Source organism: Ursus arctos, unplaced genomic scaffold (assembly GCF_023065955.2).
Source record: "Ursus arctos isolate Adak ecotype North America unplaced genomic scaffold, UrsArc2.0 scaffold_2, whole genome shotgun sequence".
NCBI lineage: Eukaryota > Metazoa > Chordata > Mammalia > Carnivora > Ursidae > Ursus > Ursus arctos.
Window position 1 is genome coordinate 13,747,764 of NW_026622874.1, and position 16,474 is coordinate 13,764,237.

General features: G+C 43.3%; 1 protein-coding gene across 1 annotated transcript; it reads left to right on the plus strand.

Annotated features, from left to right (window-relative positions):
• The first annotated feature begins 4,307 nt into the window (after positions 1-4,307).
• Positions 4,308-12,575, plus strand: FASLG (Fas ligand). Its single transcript, XM_026509345.4, has 4 exons — positions 4,308-4,914; positions 5,509-5,554; positions 9,970-10,026; positions 11,280-12,575. Exons 1-4 carry the CDS (start codon positions 4,576-4,578, stop codon positions 11,672-11,674), a joined length of 837 nt encoding a protein of 278 aa, XP_026365130.1. The 5' UTR covers positions 4,308-4,575; the 3' UTR covers positions 11,675-12,575.
• Positions 12,576-16,474: the final 3,899 nt, after the last annotated feature.

Genomic DNA, 16,474 nt, shown 5'->3' on the forward strand with positions numbered 1-16,474 from the left:
GCTGCGTATAGAAGAGAGTGCAGAAGATAGACATGATTCTATATCTCTCTATATCTATTTACGAAATTGTGATAAGTACCAGAAAAGGAAAAAGAAAAAAAAGCCCAGAGTACGATGAGAGAGAATACTAACTGGGATTATCTCATTTAGATGGAATGACCAGTGAAAACCTCTTCGAGGAAGTGGTATTTGGTTTAGGACTGAAGGATTCTAGGAGCTGGTCATATAAAAGTAGGGCAGAAGTGGGGCAAAGAGCATTCTGACCAATGGCAGCAGCTCGGGCAAAGGCCCTGAGGTGGGCAACAACTTGCCACGTTTGATGAATGGGAAGGCCCGTGTGACTGCAGTGTGGCCTGAGAGGAAGAGAGTAGAAAGTTGCAGAGTCAGGAAGAGCCCAGATAACGAGGGGCTTGGAAGTCACACCAAAGAGTTCAGATTTTATTTCAGTGGCAGTGGAAATGCATCAGTGGCAACTGAAGGAGGGCCACGCCGGCCTTGGAGAAGGAGGGGAACATGCTGTGCGGCTGAGCTTCCCACGTCGGCAGCAGGCCACTGACATCTGCCCAGTGTCGTCCGAAGATGGAACGCTCAGCATCCCCGAGTGAGGCTGCAGAAGAATCTTAAGTCCTACCAGGTCCTGTTTCTGACTTCAGACTCTTCTGTATCCGGTCACTTGGCCAACATGTATTTGTTGAGTTTTCACCCAGTGGTAGTGAACGAGACTGACACGGTGTGCCACGTGTAACTTGTTACTACCCAGCGTTATCCTGTCTTTTTACCCTCTTCCCGGGCACCAGGGAAGAGTTAGCTGCTGGTTCCATTGTGCACCACTCTGGGTGACTGCCGAGTCATGTCTAGAGCTCCAGGCCACAGTCCGCTGAGTCCGCTCCCCTGCTAAAACACGGGAGGGATGGAAAGAAAGAGGAACCCCTTCTCCTTTCTCTTCTGTTCTTTTAACCTCCATGTGGCTAACATGCTAAGATGGGGAAAGATCATTGGAATTCTTTTACTAAAGGGTCCGGACAGTTTCTGAAGGGAATTACAATGCTAGAGGGATCATCATTAAAGATTACTTGAATTTAATCTAATGAGGTCAGATACCTAAAAAAATTTTAATAACTTGTACAGGGAGCATTTTCTGATTTGGTCCTGCATTTTGATTTGCTCCCAAACCTCACCCACATCCCATTAAATCTCTACGACAGGCAACCCTACACCTTATCCGAAAGAAATCACCAGTTCTGAATCTTTCTCCCCCATCCATCCTCAAGGAACCCTGGTTGCAGAATCAGAGAGGCCGCCAGTGCAAGTAGAGGGATGAGCTCAGAAAGAGAGAAGTTCCTCAATTGGAATTTCCCACATGTGGGAGCTGCCAGCAGGTTGGCCCTTTGATTTATTTATTCAGTGCATTTTAAAAAAAAATTATTTATTTTTAGTAATCTCTACACATAACGTGGGGCTCAAACTCACCACCCTGAGGTCAAGAGTCGCCTGTTCTAATGACTGAGCCAGCCAGGTGCCCCTTCAGTGCATCTTTCGAAGGCAAATATATGTGTTCCCCTCCCCCCCAGCGATCACAGAGCTAAGATCTTATTTGAAAAGATCATTTCTGCTAATGAACAAGGTTCTGGTAGTACCCCAAACTACGACAAGTCCTTGTTATTGTCTGTTAGGGTGTTTATTTCTCCATGATTTAGCCAACATATGGTATTTGGTGGCCGCATCAAAGAGCAATGCTGGTGTTTAAAGACTGCTCTCTATCTCTATTTCTGTTCAGATTCTCCCCAGGATCCGAGGACCCTGGATGGGTTGGGGGCAGATAGTAAGATTCTGATTCCTCCTATCATGGATTAAATCAAGAAGCAGGGCAGAGGGAGGTGTGAAAGTATAGCATAATTCTTACTGAAAAATGCTAGAAGTTTCTGTGGGAGTTTGAGAGAGAAAAGCAGGGAGGATCTTAGCCTGAAACAGAGGGGTCCATCAGTCCATCAGTCCACTGGTGGAATCTCTGCGGATCCTGGTTGTTGGGCATTGACTTGCACTTTTTCCTGCAGCCTGTCTCTCCTCTGCACCTTCTTTTCTCTTCAGTGGAAGACTGTCCGGTATGTTAAGTTTACAGGTGGATTACGTGTACGAAGATTTGCTGCATTTACAACGAGGACAACATTTGCTAAGGGCTTACTTTGAAGCTAGGGACTATTTTAAGTGTACCAAGTGCTTTGACTCATTTAGTTCTCACAACGCCCTACGAAATAAGTACTGTTCTGATCAGGCTCATTTTTATAGATGAGAAAACTGTGGCACCGAGGGACAATGGCCTGTCCAGTTCACACAGCTCATAAGCGGAAGAGCTGGGATTTGAACCCCAGGCAGTTTAACTCAAGAACCACAAACCCCTGAGCATCCTGCAACACTTTCTAGCCTCCCCATCCTCGACGTGGTGTGTCTTTTCACTCATTTGAATCTTTGCCACCTTCAGTAACATTTGTATAGTGTAAAAGAGATGACCCTATGCAACTTTTGTCAGAGTTATTTCAGGATACTTTCAAGGCTTTTTTGGTTGTATGTATGGTGGAATTCTTAAATTATACATTCTGATTCTCACTTATGGCCTTTAAACTGCCCTTTTTCATAACTATGAGTAAAGCCATATGTGAGTTCAAAAGCACATTAACTCTGCCCACCTAGAAGAAGCGATAGTGAGAAGCTCATGCAGTCATTCTGGGCTCATCTGTCATGCTGTCTCATGAGTCCAGAGCGGGATGTGGGCAGAAGCGTCTGGAGAGGAGGCAGTGCCAGCTGCTGGAGCCTAACGGGAAGGAGCCCTGGGTGTCACGCTAGGGAATTTGGACGACTTCTGGTTTCAAACCTTTCAACACAAGGTTTTGGCGAGAAAGCGAGATCTCTTGAGTTTGCTTTTATCAGCGTGGTTCTTGCATCATTCTGCAGGGTGACTTGTGCTCGGGAAGGCTGGTGGGAGGGAGTGCTAATGTTAGGTGCCATTGTGCTACGGCAGGTGAGAGGTAATAAACGTCTGACCTAAGACAATAACAGGAAAAATAGAAATGGAGAGGGTGTGCTGATGTGAGAAACAGGTTCGGGGAAAATCAACAGGCCTGGGTTAAATGTTGCAGGAGAGAAAGAGAGAGGAGTTGAAGTCGTCACCAGAAAGACTGACGTCAAGTGAAACAGGTAGTATGGGAGGGGTGGGCCCGCAGAAAGTGGCAGGGAAGTAAATCTGGTGTTGCTTTGGCCCAGGTGGAAAGCCAGAATGGCAGCCGCAGAAATGCCACAGCACGATGTAAATGCTAATGAAATCAGAAAAGTGGAGCTCTCCAGTAAAATGGAAAACAGGGTTTTCTGCGTGGTTTACAGGGTTTATAGGGGAGCCTGATTGGGACTGCGGCCAAGCACTTGGGAGTTAAAGGCATATAAATAGTATTTGAAGCCACAGAAAAGGGTGAGGTCCCTCCAGATAGAGTTCCTGTCTTTAGTAAAAAGCAAACAAATAGGACAATCAGTTAAATTTGAACATCAGATAAACGACAATGGCTTGTCCAGTCGCTAAAACGACTTTTTAGCATATTCCACGTGATGTTTAGGACATGCTTATCCTAAAAATGATTTCTTTACGTGACATTCAAATTTAACTGGGTGCCATGTGTTACCCCTGACAGCCAGAACACAGGCTGCAAACAGAGGCCTGCAGGGACCAGGAAGGCCATTGCCCAGGGTGGCTGGTGTGTGAAGCACAGTGAAGGGTGGGCCAGCTGGGAGCAACGATGTCAGCTCCGGTGGACTGGGTTTGGCTGGCCTCTAGGGTGTCCAGTATTCTAATGTTTCAAAACATAATAAATGTATTTAATGTGGACTATCCCAATTTTAAAACGGGACAACAGAGAAGAGAAAAAACATAGTGAGGTCTATGGGTATGTCAGCCACTGGTTTGCAACCTCTGATTTAATCCGTAGAGAGAGGGTGGGGCAGATTTTTACCCCATAAATTACAGTGCTTTGCAGTGTTAGGGTAAACGGTACTTGGGTGTGGTGAGAGGATGGAGCAAGGGATTGATTCCCTCCTGCAAAAGGTAAGAGGTGGACTCCACTCCTGGCTCTGACTCCATAGTCTTGCCCCGCAGGGCCTGGACCCCCCCCCTCCCCCCCGGGAGCTGGCCGCTGGACAAAGCCCACTGGGCTGAGCCCAGTGCTGCCCGCTCTCGCAGGGCCTGAGAAAGATAAGGCTATCCCACCAGCGGTTCAGGTAGCGCAGCGGCAACGGGGCCCTGCAGGCTTTCATCAGAAACTTGTGGGCGGAAACTTCCCGGGGTTTGCTCTGAGTCTCTTGTCTTGAGGCTTCTCAGCTTCAGATGCAAAGTGAGTGGGTGTCTCTTTGAGAAGCAGAAAGAGAGAAGGAAAGAGAGAACGAAAGAGAGGTGTTTCCCTTGGCCATGGAAACTCTATAAAGAAAGAGCCGGCTTTTCTTCTCTCGAGCAGTCAGAAAAACAGCGGCCCCGGCCCGGACACCTTGCAGGGGCCAGCCCGCTGAACCGGCTGCCAGCTCGCCGAACCGGCTGCCATGCAGCAGCCCTTGAACTACCCGTACCCCCAAATCTACTGGGTGGACAGCAGTGCCGGCTCTCCCTGGGCCCCTCCCGGCTCAGTCCTCCCGTGTCCATCCTCTGTGCCGGGAAGGCCACCGCCACCCAGGAGGCCACCGCCACCACCGCCACCAACACTACCGCCGCCACCACCGCTGGCTCCGCTGCCGCTGCCGCCTGTGAAGACGCGGAGGGACCACAACACAGGCGCGTGCCTCCTTGTGATGTTTTTCATGGTTCTGGTGGCCCTGGTTGGACTGGGGCTGGGCATGTTCCAGCTCTTTCACCTACAGAAGGAGCTGGCCGAACTCAGAGAGGTAAGCCAGCGTGTGCATTTGCTGTGCTATGGAGACCGGGTGTAGACAGCTCTGCTGCAGCGGAGGGCGAAGGGATACCGAAGCCCAAAGGGACTGTGGCCTCTTGCAAAGTATATTTTAGTCCTTTTTTCCTGTCTTCGAAGTGGATCATTCTAGTCGTTCTATTCCAGAGGCAGAGAAATGGAGGCTCAAATGAGTGAAAGGGGTATTTGCTCTCTTGTAAAGGATCAGGGCCCGAATAGGACTGGCAGTGACAATTCTTCCTTTCTCAGCTGGCCAGTCCGCCTGCTGAACCCCTACCTAGAGATTAGTGATTCATGAAAGAAAAGGAATTTGGAGTCTTGCTTAGGAGTGAATTTGTTTAAATGACCAAACTAAATTTCCTTGAAAATACTTAAAAATATCAGAACTCTTCCAAATCACAAAACTGAGGCACGGTGAGACACGATGGCATGGCCAGAGTCTGAGTTAGGAGAGGTTCTGAGGTGTGGAGATTCCCTTCTCAATTTTATTGGTTTATTTGACAACTTTGCCTCCTGTAGCTTAAAGATCTTCATATTTATTATGCATCTTTTTTTCTCTCTCTTTTGCCAGTCCACCAGCCAAAGTCATATAGCATCATCTTTGGAGAAGCAAATAGGTGAGTCCTTTAATGCACGTATGTTGAGTTTCTAAAGACAGTCCTCATGGCTGAGCCATGTTGGCTGAAGGCGTTGAATTCCATCCCATTCTTGGACACATGTGTACTACAAAAGGAATCCAGGCTAGTTTGGAATCTTTGGTCATTTTGATTCCTCGAACTGCCCTAACATATCGAGTGAATGTAATCATTCAAAATCAGTATAACTGAGTACTGCACACAATTCAAATAATTTCCATTTGACTTTGGAAAGAGATGACACATATCCAGCTTGTTCCAGGCCTGTCCCCTTCCTCAGGCATCCTGGTTTCCATGAACAGGGCAGTGGCTGTAACTCCCAGGGAGGTGGGGGGTGGAGGGGGCAGAGACAGATGTTTCTGGGAAAAGTCATCTCCTCTTTAAACTCTGTAAGAGATTACTGAAGAGTCAAGCTTTATTTAAAAAAAAATGTCTAGGATATATTTAAGCTTTTATTTATTTATTTATTTATTTATTTATTTATTTATTTATTGGGGGGTGGCAGAGGGAAAGGGAGAGAGAGAGTCTTAAGCAGGCTCCACACCCAGCACAAAGCCTGATGCAGGGCTCCATCTCAAGACCCTGAGATCATGACCTGAGCTGAAATCAAGAATCTCATGCTTAACTGACTGAGCCACCCAGGTGCCCCTTTAAGCTTTTAAAAAGTGGGCAATTAATCATCCACATTAAAGTTGTTCTTTTGCACTCACTGGCAGTCTTGGAGGGAAGACTTTGGCCATTTCTCAAGGGCTAGTCCAACTTTCCCCACAAAGGCAATAATGAGCTCCCTTCAATAATAAAAGAAAGTCCTTTGTATGAGATTCAGGACAAGGGAGAAGATGAAAATGTTGAACACTGACCTTGTGTGACACAGTTTGGAAACTGTGGTCAGGTAGATTTAAGATGCTCTGGTTCATTCAACTAAGATTCATTGAACTTCGAATTTGGTAAGAGTTGGAAGGGAGCTTGGAGCAAATCTGGTCCAGTCATCTCACTTCTCGGAAGAGAAACAGAATACCAGATAGATTAGGGATATGCCCCAAATGGCTGGTGTGGAACTGGGGCTAGAAGGAACACAGGCTTCTGGTGCTTTGTCACCTACAGGGCTTTCCAGCATATAGACTGGTGCCCTATGCCCTATGGTCACCCTACTGCTCCAGAATGTAAGCTCTGGAGGAACCATCCCTTGGAAGCTCTGGTCTCTAGTTCTAGGTCCAAGTCCCTAAATGTTAGAAAGCCCAGATATATTCAAGCAGAGTAGAAATATTTGTTAGAAAAATAAAACCTTTGGAGGATTTCTAAAATAAAATAGCTTTGAAAATCAGTGGAATGTGGCTGGTGAAACAGGTCCCTAATTACTCATATTTCACCCGCTCTCTGGGATCATTTTAGTGATTAAAAGTCAAGTGAATAGATGAGTCAGGTCCACCTCTTCCAGTAAACAAGTACTTTCTTATCAACCCAGATGGACCAGATCTTGGTGAATTTCCCCATGGAGAAGAAAGTAGCAACTTTATTAATAGGAAAAGAGATGCAAATTAAAACAAAGGGATATCCATTTTCATTCATCCCATTGGTAAAGATGAAAAAAAAACAGATTGGCAAAAATGTGAGAGAAAATTTTTGCTTAAACATTAATTGACAGCCAAGGAACATGTAAATTGCTATACCTTTTCTGAAGACCAGTTGGAAAATGTACCAAAGGATTAAAAGTGTTAATTTACTGGGGCGCCTGGGTGGCTCAGTCAGTTAAGCAACTGCCTTTGCCTCGGGTCATGATTCCAGGGTGCTGGAATCGAGCCCCATATCGAGCCCCGCATCAGGCTCTCTGCTCCGAGGGGAGCCTGCAGAACATGCTTCTTTCTCTCCCTCTGCCTGTCTCTCCCCCTGCTTGTGCTCACACACTCTCTCTCTCTGTCAAATAAATAAATAAAATCTTTAAAACAAAAAGTGTTAATTGACCATGTACTCTCATCACTAAGAATTTATCTTAATAAGGTAATGAGACATAGACCCAAAAACTCAGAAATAAGGGTGTTTGTCATTTCCTTATAAGGCTATCTATAATAAAGTCAGAAGAAACTTAAATGCCTCTTAACAAGAGATTAAATACATCATGGTATATTCAGAGGGCATCATATGCAGCAAATGAAATCCATATAATTACATTTAAGGCCATGGAGATTGTGTGTTCTACATTGTTAGATAAAAAAGACAAGTTATAAAACAGTAGGCTTAGTTTAAATTGACTATATAAGTGCACATGCATATTTTTATGTTCTCAGTAAAGAATTAGAAGGATTTATAGTTCAACAAATTAACAACGATTTTCTCTGGCATACATGCCAGAAAAACTATTATAGATTATTTAAACGTATTTATTTGCTCCTTTTTCATTTTCCATTTTTCCACAGTTAACTCATTAAGTCTTTAATTCATTCACAAATGTTTTTGGAGTGCTTCTTATGTGCCAGTGCTGGGTGTTGGTGATGAATGAGAACAAGAGAGACAAGGGTCCTGCCCTTAGGGAGCTTAAGCACGCAGGAAAGGGTAAACAAAAGCAAGCAAGCAGACAATATAATTTCAAATTTTACTAAGTGCAGTGTAACATAGAGTGGTCTGGAAAGTCCCCTCTAAGGAGGTGTTGTGCGCATGCCTGTGTGTGGGGTGGTGTGGGAGGATAGGGGAGAGCATTCCAGCAGTGAGAACGGCATGTGCAAAGGCCCCGGGGGCAGGAAACAGTCATCACTGAAGTATAGGATCTATTTCCATTTTATTTCAGCACTTATCCAGCAGATATTTTTACTGAGGACCCTCAATGAGAATCACAGTGTGCAAAGCTCTGTGAGGGATAGAAAGATACGCAACCTGTGGTTCTCTGTTCCATTTCCTGTCAGTACATGGCTGAATGCCAGACTAATTGCACAGATGGTTTGTGGTATAGGAATGTAGAGGAGACTCAGTTTTGCCTTTCCTGTTCGCTAACACCTCATTCATGGTGGGTGGTCTCGGGTGGCTAGAGAGGTCATGATTGTTCAGGTCATGTTCTCAGCTGGTCGGGGCAATGTCACTCCACATGTGGGTTTTACAGGCTAATCGCTATGAGCTTGATGTGGATGAGGGCCTTTCTATGAATCTTTCTTAAACATCTAAGTTGAATTTATTAGCTAAGTGATGGCTCTCTTTAGTTAAAATATTTGAAGTCAGAGAAATAATTCTACTTTTGCAACTGTTGTCTATTTTAACTCTTTCAATTTCCCAAATATTTACTGGTCACATGCCCTGAGTTAGAAACTGAACTAAGTACTCCGTTGGATTAAACATATAGTAGGAAATTTGCATTTATTTGGGGGGAATAAGACAAGTTATACAGTTACCACAGAAATGGGGAGTCAGAACCGACAAAAGAGGGAAAGACAAAGTGATTCTAGGTTTCAAAGGAGGGAAAAACTGTACTGGATTAAAAACACCTGAGAGAATTTCCCCAAGAAAGAGGTATTGCGGGTGGTATTTAGAAGATGATAGGAGTTTACCACAAAGATCTGTTTGGAGGGCATTCTGAGCAGACGAACAGCAGGAGCAAAGGCACAGGGGCTGGAAGCTGGTTGTGTTCAGGTTACATCAGAACTCGTGCAGCCTTGGCCGACGTGAGCAAGCAGAGGAAGTGAGGCTGGACAGACAGGCAGAGATCATGTGGCTGGGGAAAATTTTACACAGTTATACGTTCAATGGGGAGCTACTCAAGGCATTTGAGATCTAAGGATGATTAATTTGGGCAGGTGGTCAAATGCCACTGGGGGGAAGACCTAGTGGCCAGGGGGTGAAATCATAGTCTTTGGCCTCTGTCCTGTGGAGTCCTCAAGGCTGCAGGACAAGTAAAAAAACAAATCCTAATTTGGAACCAGGAGACTTGAGTGTCCCTCCTCTTCTGACACTGAGTAGCTGGGTCTTCCTGGACAAAGCACCCACCTTTTAAGTTCATTTAGCTGTCTATAAGGTGGGACAATAATCTCTATCTCAAAGGACTGTGGCAAGTTCAAATGCAGTGACTGATATGATAGCTCTTTATCAATCAACCTTTTTATTGTTTCTTTGTGACATAATTTGTGCATATGTCTATCTCAATTTGGTTTATTTTTTAACCTCTTTTTTCTGAAGTACAGGTTGCTGGGAGTTCTATAGTTTGGACTTGAATGATTAGTATATGTTAAACTATATTATTTTATATGTAATAACATATATAGTATATGTTAAACTATATTAGACTATAGTATGTGTTAGACTGTATCATTTATGTTTTTAAAAAATCACTTTTATTTAAATGATCAGTTGAGTCCCAACAAAAGAATAGTTGGTATCTCATTTTTACATGTATCTTTCATCTCTCTATGATACAGGTCAACCCAACCCACCCTCTGAAAAAAGGGAGCTGAGAAAAGTGGCCCATTTAACAGGTCTGTATCTGAAGGATACATGGGGCTTGGAAAAGCCTTTGACAGAAAGAGTGGCTGGTTGGGTACTGTGCTTGGAGGGAGTTGCTACTTTCTGGTGACAGCATTTGACACCCAAGAATAGTCCCATCTTTCTAGTGAAGTCAGCCTCGCACCCATACTGAACCCCTGCAATTGTCTAGGCCATGTTCTGAACTGGCAAAATGGAGCTGGTTATAACATGACCCCTGCTCATTAGGAGGTCACTCTTTTCAATCATTCCAAAGACCCTTAGGGGATTTGGGGCATGCGTTCAAAAGGTGAGATCTGGGAAGGGATGGAGGGATCAATTATTTTAGTCAGCGCTTTTCTGGTTTTCTGGAAGAGCTTCACTCTGCTTTGTGCAAGAGTAGAAGTAGGAGTGAGAGGAAAGGCCCGGTCCTGGCATTGGTGGACTTCCTGCGTGTGGTCATGTAGTGAAGTGAAGTGATTTGAGAGCAATGTGGTGTGGGCATTCCCAGAGCACAATCCATGAATATCCGAAAAGTGGATAAGTATCACAGAAAGTAGTATGCCACTGCCCCTGGAATTATTTAGGCAGAGGCTGTAGAATGATCCAGTTTGGATCACCAGATATTTATTGAACACGTGTTGTATGCCGAGCCTTGGGGGCATGTAGATTAATAACACGTGGTTCCTGCCTTCAAGGAACTTAAAATCTAATAAGGAAATACAGGTACATAAGTGATAATTTCAGTAGTGGAGAGCGTTCTCTGCTTAAGGTATGAATATACCGCTGTGTGGACATAAAAGAAAGGGGATTTTAGCCCAAAGTGGGGGTACTGAGGACTCCTTAGCATAGGTGAGGAGTTGGAACAGATGATCCCTAAGGGTTCTTCCCAACTTTAGAATTTCCTTAGGTTTGGCTTTTTTCCTCATGGAGACACCTCAAAACCTAGAAGTTTTGGTGTTAGTTCTGAAGATCATAGAATCTCTGTTCCAGAGAACTAAAATAATCTCAGTAATGTCTCATTGTAATTGATTAGGATATATGTTATTGTCCCAGTCATGTAGATGATAAAATTGAGGCAAGCAATTTGATAGAGGTCTCTCAGGAATTCAGTGAGGGATCGAGTCTGACCCACTAGCCAGGTCTGTATGGATTATGTCATTTTGGTCATTTCCTCAAGGAAAGGCCCACAGTTTTGCCTTGGAAACTTCATTTGTTAGGTACATGAGCACTCCCGGCTGAAAGCTCCTCTCTGATTTGATTTCAGGCAAGTCCAACTCAAGATCCATCCCTCTGGAATGGGAAGACACGTATGGAATTGCCCTTGTCTCTGGGGTGAAGTATAAGAAGGGTGGCCTTGTGATCAATGATACTGGGTTGTACTTTGTGTATTCCAAAGTGTACTTCAGGGGTCAGTCCTGCAACAACCAGCCCCTGAACCACAAGGTCTATATGAGGAACTCTAAGTATCCCCAGGACCTGGTGCTGATGGAGGGGAAGATAATGAACTACTGCACTACTGGCCAGATGTGGGCCCGCAGCAGCTACCTGGGAGCGGTATTCAATCTCACCAGTGCTGACCATTTATATGTCAATGTATCTGAACTGTCTCTGGTCAGTTTTGAGGAATCTAAGACATTTTTTGGCTTATATAAGCTCTAAGAAAAGCACTTTGGGATTCTCTCCATGTGGTTCCTTGTTACAGGCACTGAAGATATGGTCTTGAATGAGAGTCTTCTTAAGCCCACTTAAGGTCAAGTGAGAAGACATGAGCCAAGAGTATCTTGAGACCACAGGGTCCAGCAGGTCTACAGTTCCTCATCTCATGAGCCAGACAGGAGGGGGAGTACGACTGAAGAACACGAAACTCCGCGCTGCCATGCGAAGATGCAGAGGCAGGAAGAAGCAGCTACCAGACTGTCCTACACTCATTTAAAGTGTCCAAGAGCATTTTGGCACATTGAAAAGGACACCTGTTAACTCACCTCTTGGGGTGGGTCTACTATCTACCTCAGGGGAGGCTGCCTTTCAGATATATGGACGTGACATGAGTGTATAAGGGATGGAAAGAGAGGACTCGGCTTGCATGATAAGCTAAAGAGACCAAAAGACCAGTGTCCCATTGGGAGCATCTTTACTTCTAAAGGCACAGCCTGAGCCACCAGGTGATGCTAACAAAGAAACAAGGGGGATCTTTTGGGAAGTTGCTCCTTTCCCCACACAGCATGTATATTTCCAGTGCAATTTTAGGGGTGTGTGTGTGTGTGTCTGTGTGTGTCTGTGTGTGTCTGTGTGTCTGTGTGTGCATCTGCACTCACATGCATGTGACTGGAAGAGTTACATAAGAAGAGACAATGTGGAGATTGTGAAGGATGTGTTTGGAAAACATGGGTTGCATTTAGTGGTAGATCTTGAATACTTCTTGGCAACTGACTCAGTTGTCCTCAAAATAGTCCTCAAGACTCTTTGATTGTCAGCTGTTGATGTTGTTTTCCTATAATATAATCAGTATTTATATACACTTTGCATATTTTAATAAAAAGAATACTTGTAATAAAAATTATATTTTAGAATACAGGTCAACATTATGAATGTACTTTTTGGAAATTACTAAAATTTTTTTCCCTCCTTATTTCTTTCCTCCATGGCTTCTTCACTCCTTTTGCCTTAAGACCACGTTAAGAAGAACTCACTGGAGTGGGAACTGTGAAGCAAATCTATCATTGCCAGACAGCCCTCTCCCCAAGTCTCTTTCCATTATCCAGAATTTTTATTACCTATATTATTGCCAATGTTAAGCTCACCCAACTTTCAACAGAGTTGATGATAACTTCACCCACACTCCTGCTGGAGCAGAGCCATAGCATAGTGGAAAGGGCACAGACTTTGGACTGAAAAACTTGAACTTGAATCTTTGTGCCTTTACTTTCTAAATGCAATCACTGGGTGAGTCACTTGACTTCTCTTGGACGAAAGTGACTAATATGTATATAAAGTATCTGGTACATGGCATCTATCTAAAAAATGGCATCTATCATTTTAATAAGCAATATGAGAGGCACTTCATGCTCCAGAAGAAGCCACTGACCTGAGGTATCCATCTAAATACCCAGTTTCTTAGATTCTCCTGTTCTTCAGTCACAATGACCTTTTCCTGTTTTTTTCAACTACTCACTACCACAGCCCTTCCCCCCACTTTGTCTTTGTTAAAAATTATGGCATTTCCTTTACAATTTGATTTCAGACATCCTATTGTCACATCATCTCCTATTATTCCAGCTCAATTGCTCCAACATTTTTTTCTCCCAAATTGTGTCTATTTTTACCACATTGAGACCTCTGATAAACTCTAGCATTTCCTTACGTAGCCATCAGCTCCTTCTTTATCTTCATTCCTCTCTCTGACAAACTTAGCATCTACCCTCTGTCATTACAATCAGTATTTTGGAAAATTTCTCAATTCCAGCATATTCTGTGTTCTTCACTGTTTTCCCCTTGCAAAAATCCCATTTCCTTTAAGCTGGCATCCTACAAGCTGGATGTTGCTAGAGAAAAATTACCCAAACAGACAGGCTGGTTTCAGTTTGTTTTTATCTATCATCTACTTAAATCAATTACTCTTTATCACTGATTTATTTCTATCTTTTGGTTGATTTGAATACGTAATACATGTACATAGTACAAATTTTAAAAGGCATGCAAAAATATAGGAGGACAGTAAGTCCTCTTTTCACTCTGTCCCATGGCCCCATTTCTGCTCACAGAGACTATCACTGTCTCCTTATGTAGCTTTCCAGAGATGGTCTATATGTATGACATCAATTTACATGTGGGTTTCCCAACATTGGTTCTATTGACATTCTGAGCTGGATAATTCTTTGTTGTGGAGGCTGTCCTGTGCGCTGTAGTGTGTTTAGCAGTATCTCTGCCTTCTAGCCACTAGGTGCTAGTTGCATTGTTCCCTCCTCCTGTGTGATAACCAAGAGTATCTCTAGGCATTGCCAGATGTGCCCAGGCTGGGGATGGGAAGACAAAAATCAGCCCTACTTGAGAAACCTTGCTTCACATTAGTGATCACAGATCTCAAATGGACATTCAACCCTGCCTAGCACTTTTTCTTCAGTTCCCTGCCAACCATGTTTTTCCACTGTTTGAGACAGTGACGTCATATCTTTTCCTCTTGCAAACCCACCATATCCCCTCCTCCCACTATGGAACCTCACTTACGCCACCAGAACACAAATCTACCCACATCTGCATGATGTCTTTCTTTTATCCTTCTAGTGGAGGAAGACAACCATCTCTTCATTTGTGCACTAGATCCATTTCTATTCCCTTACTTTGCCTCTTTAAAATTGTTCTTCTCTCTTCTGGATCCTCAAACTATCTCTGTCTATGAAATGATTTCCATCAACATGGACATATGTTCAAATATCCTTTTTCAATAAAAGACAACTCAGCCCAAACCAAAAAAATCCCGAACCTTTCTTTACCTTTCCTTTTCTCCAGTGATAGCTGTATTTCTCATTTTCCTGGTAGAGACAAACATCTGAGACGGTCGTCTCCATACACATGGGCTCCATTTCCTTTGCCAGGAATGGTCTTCTTCAGGCTCCCCATATGGCTGGCTTCTTCCTATCTTTCAGACCTTAGTTTAAATGTCACCTCCTCAGATCATTTTTGGAGCCTCCTCTCTTTCTCATTATTTTATTTCTCTTTAATTCCTTCTTAGTAACTAGCATAACTTGTGGTTATATTATTTATTTGACCACCTAAAAGTATCTGTTTTTCCACTAAAATAAAAGTTCCTCAAACAAGACCTTTTCTGCTTTGTTTACCACTGTATTCTCATCACCAAATCCCGTGCTTGGCATGTATTAGGAGCTCAATAAATATCTGTTGACTGGATAACCTTAATTATAAAACAAATGTTTCTCAGTTTGGGGTATGTGTGTATGTTTCTCAGAGTAGTGAATATATTCACCACTAGTCGTAGTACTGCCTCATGAATGCATGTGAGTGTTTATCCAGCTTTGAGTAGATTATCTAATGGGAATTTGAGGCTACAGATGGAAAAAAAAAACTGTGCATCCTAATTCTTAGCACTGGAAAACAAGAAAAATCTATCTGGTGTCTGGCATTACCAGGAGTTATTCAGGATATTGTTGAGGGAAACTGCTGGGTAACTAGAGCTGAACTTGTCACTTAGAAGATATCCAATAAATATTTGTTGAATAAATTAATTAACAAAACCAAAGGTCCAGGCTGGAGTGTGTCACCTGCTCTCTTTAAAACTCTTCTGTTGATTCACCTGCTTCCTGACCAGGTAGCTCATAGAGAAAGTCAGGGAGGTATTCACCCTGCTTTTGGCTGCTTGTCTGTATTCCTCGCCCTCACAATGAAATCCCTCTCATCCTTTTTCTCCTCTTTTGGCTCCAACCATTAAGTATACCAGTTCTAAGGGTAATGGGAAGTTTTCTGGACTTTTTAAATCAAGGGATCCTTCTAGATAATGGCACCAAAGCAAAGAGAAAGTAGGAATGGCACTGGGGCATCCCGAGATGACGTAATGCAATCAGCTAGCAGTGGTGTTACTAACACTTTTATCTAAGTCTGAGCTCTACTAGTACGCCTTTGGGATTTTCTGAAAATAGGGCCATAACTTACTAAGCTTTAAGTACTTGTTCCAGGAAAGAGGTGTTAACAGCTCCTCCAGGAGCCTTGAGTTTTTTTCTTTACCTCAGTAGGAACATAAAGAATGCCCCCCAAAATCAAAACTTTTTGATGAGCTCATTAAAAATGGGATCTGCTATTGTTGCTTTTGAAATGCTAAACCCAAAGTAGAACATTTAAAAAAAAAAAAGGAGAGGATTACTTCTGGTTCAGTAGTTTGAGGTTTTCTTTCTTTTCAAACAACCAAAAACACACAAAACCCATGTTTTTCCTCAGCACCCCCAAGGTGGTGACCTTGTATTCTCTGAAGTACGTTTTGACTTACCACAGCTTACTAAGAAATGAGCTCTCCTGGGGACCATCATTATGAGTGTGACTCATTTGAACCAACAGATCATTGGAAGACGGGAATTGAAGACAGAAGCCTGACTTCTCTGAGCTAGACTGTAAGATTTCCTTAGGGTTAAGCCATAGACATTCCCTTGTCTTTATCTAAAAAGTATGTCAGCTGTATGTTAAATTATGTTTTTCAACGGGGTCTGCTTAAGTTCTGTTATTAGTAGAGACAAATTTTTTACTTTCTGTAGAAATTTGTTTTTTCTTGTTTTTTTTTTTTTTTCTCCCCTTTGGATCATCCAGAGGTGGAATGAGGTGGCCCTGGGAAATTAGAATCAGAACCCCATTCCTAGTGTCTTCAGACTCAGAAACAAATCTTATTCAGAAATATAACTATAGATGGTAGCCAGGAACCTTTAGGGTTCACCCCAAAGCCAACATGCCTTGGAAATA

What these genes read in the sequence shown, in the direction of transcription:
- FASLG (XM_026509345.4), top strand. Translation starts at nt 4,576, where the DNA reads ATGCAGCAGCCCTTGAACTACCCGTACCCCCAAATCTACTGGGTGGAC. An exon ending in ATCTTTGGAGAAGCAAATAG is followed by an intron (nt 5,555 to 9,969) that starts GTGAGTCCTTTA and finishes TCTATGATACAG; the next exon opens with GTCAACCCAACCCACCCTCT. An exon ending in AAAAGTGGCCCATTTAACAG is followed by an intron (nt 10,027 to 11,279) that starts GTCTGTATCTGA and finishes ATTTGATTTCAG; the next exon opens with GCAAGTCCAACTCAAGATCC.